Below are 6,000 nucleotides of genomic sequence, written 5' to 3'. Positions count from 1 at the left end.
GCTAACGATCTTTCATTAGAGAAGAATGAGCTTTCAGTCTGGAGCATTAGCACCGCTTCTCCCTCTGCAGACGTGGCCCGACTTGTTAAATATTTACAGTCCATTCCAGCTATCTTTCAGATTTCCTGCATCTGTCATTTTTTGCCAATTCTGAAGTAACTCATCATTTTCCTTCTCACTATACATACTTTGTAAACAACTGGGACCCCAACATTGATAATTATGGCACTGAAAATTACTTGTTTATTCTGATTGTTTGTTTTCTCTCCATTAACATATCTTTCTATTCATACCAGTAGGTTATTCCCACTTCATCATATTCTAAAATTTTGTTTAATAATCTCATCTGACACCTTATCAAAAGGCCTGAAATTCTGAAAATATCACATCATTTGGTTCACCTCATCTATTCTGCTAATATCCACTGTGACAGATTATGTTATATTTTATATAACACATTTTATATTTTATATTGTGGAAGGTTTTTTAGTGTAGAAACACTTTAATGTATATACAAACACTTCAAAACAGATCTCATTTAAAATGCCAGAGCTCTGCTCAAGCCAGACAGTCAAGGCTCCGAATGCCTTGGCAAAAACTTTGAAGAATGTCTATAAGGACTTTACAAGAGGGTGTTAAGTGCACACACTGTTATTGTTTTGGAAAGCAACAGATGAACAGACTCAAAGATTAGGTCCGAAGCCGCAGTCTTCGGGAGAGGGGAGAGGGGAGAGGGGAGAGGGGAGAGGGGAGAGGGGAGAGGGGAGAGGGGAGAATTCAGTTCTACAGTTCAGCAGGGACTGGAACATGACCAGCTGGCAAGCTTGTGCAAAAACTCCATTTTGAAGATGGGTTGTGAGTTCTCAGTTCAGCCTGGGCTACAAGAGGAGATGGCTGGCTGTATAATGTTTCATTTGAAATAAGGGAAACAAAAAGGAACCCTGTGGTGACCTGAAAGAAAGAGGTTTTCATTTGGAAAACCCTGAGGGGGCAATTTTCTTCAGCAAGGCACTGAAGTGGCTGATCAGAAGGAATCAGTTTGTGTCCAAGGACCAACAAATCTCTCTGAAAACCAACAAGAACCTTCCAGAGCAGTAACCATTTACCTTCCAAGCATCAAAGCCTGGTGAAATTCATAAATGTTAAATTCTGTTCACAATATAAGAATTGCTGATACCAGTGAGGAGGTGTGAGAAGTGAGATTGGGCTGTGAATCAAAGAAGTTTTCTTAACTTAAACACACATTACATATGTACGCTTAGAATTAGAAGGGGGTTAAGTTAATAGTAATGTTAAAGTTTGATCCTGTTTTTATGTTTAAAGAAAATTAAAAGCAACTTTTGTTTAAGTAACCATGTCTTGGTGAATTTGTATTGCTGCTGGGTTTTGGAGTCCTCTGGGCCCATAACACCACAAAACAAACTCAATGTCAAACATGCTTTCCATTTTATATTAACCAAGGGCCAATCCCATTATTCATTTCTAAGGGCTCTATTACCACTTCCTTCACAATAGAAAAAGACTTGCCTGTTGTTTTCTCTCCTTTTATTAAATAGTGTGGTTAGGGCTTTTAAGAGATGATAATCAGTCCATCCAGTATCTTTACAGCTAACTACAAAATTCTATGATGCAGATAATTTATTGGCTTCCAGTCTCATTAATTTCTCCAAAAATAGTTTTGTTACTAATGCTAACTTTTTCCCCCAACATGCACATTCCACAAATCACTTCTAGTAGAGTTTTTTTGTGAATTATAGATCATATTCCAGAAATGTGAGAAAGTCCATTTTGTAAAAGCAGGACAGAATAAGTCTCAGAATTGTAATGCCTGTCATTACAAAATCAACAGTCCATATCTGAAGTGTGGCATTAAGAATAGGTCTCTTCAAATGGTGAGCAATTGGTAAACCTTGGAGTACTTCAGAGTAAAGCCACAGGAATTATTTCCATCTTAAAGAACCATAGTTATATGGATGCAAATTGGCCCATTACTTTTAGAGCAGCAGAGGTGACTCAATAAAGGATTAATTGTCAGTAGTTCTCAATCTTTTTCTTTCCACCTACAGACCACCTTAAGCAATCCTTTACTAATCACAGAGCATCGACGGCATTGGGATTACTTAAAGTGGTATGTGAGTGGAAAGAAAAAGGTTGAGAACCACTGGTTTATATTGTCTAAAAGACCAGGGAACATGCATAGATTGATTGCTTGTTGATTCTTCTTTGCCCAGAGCAGTCAACTGACAGAATACATTGCCAGCTCATATGTTAAATAGAAACTCTTCTCGTGTTTTCAAAAGAGACCTGGGCCAATTCTTGGTGGATGAAGAAAAATACATAATTTATAAAGATGCAAATTCCTAAAAAAAACAGTACATCTGAGACCAAAATAACTGCATTCATTAGATGTTAATTTATTTGATTGAGAAACAGAAAAAAATAGCTGAAGTTTTTACATAATGTGGCCAATGACCACATTAGCTTGCAGTTCTCATATCTGGGCATCAGGGAAAGAAGTGATAAATTTAAGCTATGAGGTCTGTGTAACTAAATAATTTACCAATATTCACTTCTTGGTACTAGATGTGAATAATTGGGTCAAAGACATCTGCTAATCTGGAACATAAAATGGGCAAAAGTTCTGACAAAAGAGAAAATAGAAAAATGAAGTTAAAAATACTTACTTCAATTGTAATACTTGATCTTCCATCAAAGATATGAGAGGTGAAACCACTACTGTAACACCTCCTGTGTAAACAGCAGGGAATTGGTAGCATAAGCTCTTACCATAACCTGTTCAATTTCAGAAAAAAAAGTAATTGGTTTTTCAAATGACACAGTTGTTGAAAAATTACAAGCGAGCTGCGTGCTGCATTCCCTTAATCTCCTTCAGGTGTTAATGTATGCTGAGATAGAATTCTACAAGTAGCAGATGCCTGGCACCTGCCCATTGGTCCCTTATAGGGTGTCAAAAGCCTGTTGGAAATATTTAACCAAGAGTCAAGGATTTTAAAAAAAGTAAAAGCTGATTCAATTGATCCTGTTCTCACTTTATGTTCAGAAAGCTTGGTGAAAAGTTAGCTGTTAGGACACATTCTGCAAAAGATTAAGCTTGTTGGGAAGAAAGTGACAGATGGAGAAAAATGTGGCAAATTTGTGAGGTTGCGCACTCTGGAATGGAAAACAGAAAAACAAAATATTCTGAAACAGTGCAAAATTTGTTGGTTATTCAGAGGAACACTGGAGCGTTGGTTCAAGAAATAGTGCAAGTAAGTACTCTGGCCTGACAGATGATTATGAGGGCAAGTGGCATGTTGGCCAATATTGAAGGGTGACAGAGTACACAAGAAAAGGGTCATTGTTAAGATTATACATGCTATTGGCAGGAAACTGATGTATGCACATTTGTTTCCAAATTTCAAGGATGCATTTGCCCTAAAATCAGTTATTCTTGGGAAGAGGGAATCAAGAGACAAAGTAATATTAGCCTAATAAAGAGGTTCATGAGAATTGACCTTATTGAGACATGCAAAGTTCGTCAAAGGAGTGTCAAGGTTGGCAGGGATATCTAGATCCATGAATCATTGTTTCAGAATATGGAATCTAACACTTAGGAGATAGCTCTCAAGTTCAAGTTTAAATTTATTGTCAGAGGAGACATGAAATCACATGTAACCCTGAGATTCTTTTAATGCAAACTGTACTCAAGAAAAGATAAGTATACAAAAGAGATATGTAAACAAAAAAATAAATGTAGGAAACAAACTGATTTTGCATGTGCAGAAAAACTAAATATTCAGTAATAAATAGCATGGAAGAGTCCTTAAACGAGTCCCTGATTGAGTCTTGTTTAGGTGTCTGATGGTGGAGGGGGAACAATTGATCCTGAATCTGGTGATGTGAATTTTGTGCCACATACATCTCCCTCCTGGTGGCAGTAACAAGAACAGAGCACATCCTGGGTGGTGTGGATCCTCGATGATTGCTGCTGCTCTCTAACAGTGGCATTCCACATACATTTTCTCGACAGTGGGGAGAGCTTTGCCTGTGATGTACTGGGCTGTGACCACTACATTTTGTAGGTGTTTTCAGCTCAGAGGTATTGGCTGTGATGCAGCTGGTCAACACACTTTCCACTACACACCTGTAGAAGTTTGCCAAGGATTCCAATGTCTTAACAAACCTCAACAAACTCTTTTCTTTGAATTGTAAATCCTTAAATTCCCTAACCTTTGGTTATTCAGTCTTTCAGTACTTTCATGGATTAGACATCTTGAGAACCAGACAATATGGGGTTTGGTGGGAAATAGGATGGGGCACATTCAGTCATTATGTAATTGAATGGCAAAGCAGTTCCATGGATAATCTTTTCTTTTAAAAAATGTTCTAGAATCCCAATTTTCTACTCAAAAATATCTCAATTTGGCAAACAACTATTATGCAGAATGAAAGTCCTCACTACCAAGACCATGAAGGAAGTCATCACCACTATTCTAACTGAATATTACTCATCAATAAGCCTGCAAGATTTTGTGTTTTAAATTCTGAGTGAACAAGTCAGCAATGCATAGAACTTGCAAGTCATCAACTGTTGCTCAATGTTCTTCATTCTCATTCAGCAAGTTGTAAGTGCAGACATTTAGATACCCTGGCTCAATAAGTGGCAGTGCTGCAGGATTGCTTTGGAACCACATTTTGAAGGAGATTCAGGGAGGTGGCCATATCAACATCAATGAGCATAGAAGCACAGTATCCAGCAACGTAGATAAGTGTATAGAAGATGTCATGGAGACCAAACACAACACAGCCAGAGCAAACCAGAATCCATGGCAAGACGCAGAGGTCTGTGCACTACTCAGAGTTTAGGATGCTGGTTTCAGATCAGGTGTTAAGATGGCACCAAGGACAGCAAGAGCTGAACTCTCCTGGGCAATCAGGAAGCCAAAGCAGGAATTCACAAAGAGCCACAGATAACTATGCAACACTAGCAATAAAAGGTGCATTAAAACCATAAAAGACCACGTCAACCTTGCAGGTCAGTGATAACGATGCCTCCCATCCCAACAGACTGAACAACTTCAAGATATGGTTCGAAGCAGAAAACAACAACACCAAAGAAAGCCCCAGATGCCCGTGAGAAACAGGAACCCTGCATAGCTGTAGCTTGGGTGAGGTGATCCTATCCAGGGTGAACCCACACAAAGCAGCAGGACCAGATAACATTCCTAGCATGTTGCTGAAGGACTGTATGGATCAGTTGATGGAGGTCAAAATTGACATCTTCAGCAGCTCACTCAAGCAGTCCCTACAGGATTCAAGGCAAGTGCAGGTCCTTGGGCCCTCGATGTTGTGCTGACCCATATATACCTTAAAAAAATTAAATCCACCGACACAGTAACTTCTATTTTCCTTCCATCCATGTGCCTAAGAGTCTCTTAAATGCCCTTAATGTTTTAGCCTCCACCGTCATTCCAGGCACCCACAACTTTGCATAAAAAAACATGTCTGATGTCTTCCCTAAACTTCCCTCCCTTCACTTTGTACACATGTCCTCTGGTGTTTGCTATTCCACCCTATCTATGCCTCTCATAATCTTGTAAACCTCTATTAAGTTTCCTCTCATCCTTTCATGCTCCTTGCCTCATAAGACTTATTTTCCAATCCAGGTAACATCCTGGTAAATCTCGTCTGCACCCTCTCCAAACTTTCCACATCTTTCCTATAATGAGGTGACCAGAACTGAACACAATATTCTAAGTGAGTTCTCACCAGAGATTTGTAGAATTGCAACATGACCTCTGTGCTCTTGAACTCAATCTCCCTAATAATGAACCCCAGCATCACATAGGCCAGGGATGGCCAACCTTTCAATTTAGACATACAGGCCATTTTGGCCTACGAGTATGTACCAGGGATGTAGATTAATTGTGACAGCCCAGACTCATGGGCCGAAATGGCCTATTACTGTGCTGTATGTCCAAATTAAAAATTAAAAGGTTG

General features: G+C 39.0%; 1 protein-coding gene across 1 annotated transcript in view; it reads right to left on the bottom strand.

Annotated features, from left to right (window-relative positions):
* Window positions 1-6,000, bottom strand: part of wrn (WRN RecQ like helicase) — a 286,387-nt gene that overhangs the window by 236,116 nt on the left and 44,271 nt on the right. Inside the window, exon 14 of the mRNA XM_069925810.1 lies at window positions 2,685-2,793. Coding sequence (XP_069781911.1) covers window positions 2,685-2,793 — 109 coding nt within the window. The remainder of the gene's footprint in view (window positions 1-2,684; window positions 2,794-6,000) is intronic.

Source organism: Narcine bancroftii, chromosome 3, assembly GCF_036971445.1.
Source record: "Narcine bancroftii isolate sNarBan1 chromosome 3, sNarBan1.hap1, whole genome shotgun sequence".
NCBI classification, from domain to species: domain Eukaryota; kingdom Metazoa; phylum Chordata; class Chondrichthyes; order Torpediniformes; family Narcinidae; genus Narcine; species Narcine bancroftii.
The sequence above is the reverse complement of the archived record's forward strand: the minus strand, read 5'-3'. Positions and strand labels throughout refer to the sequence as shown.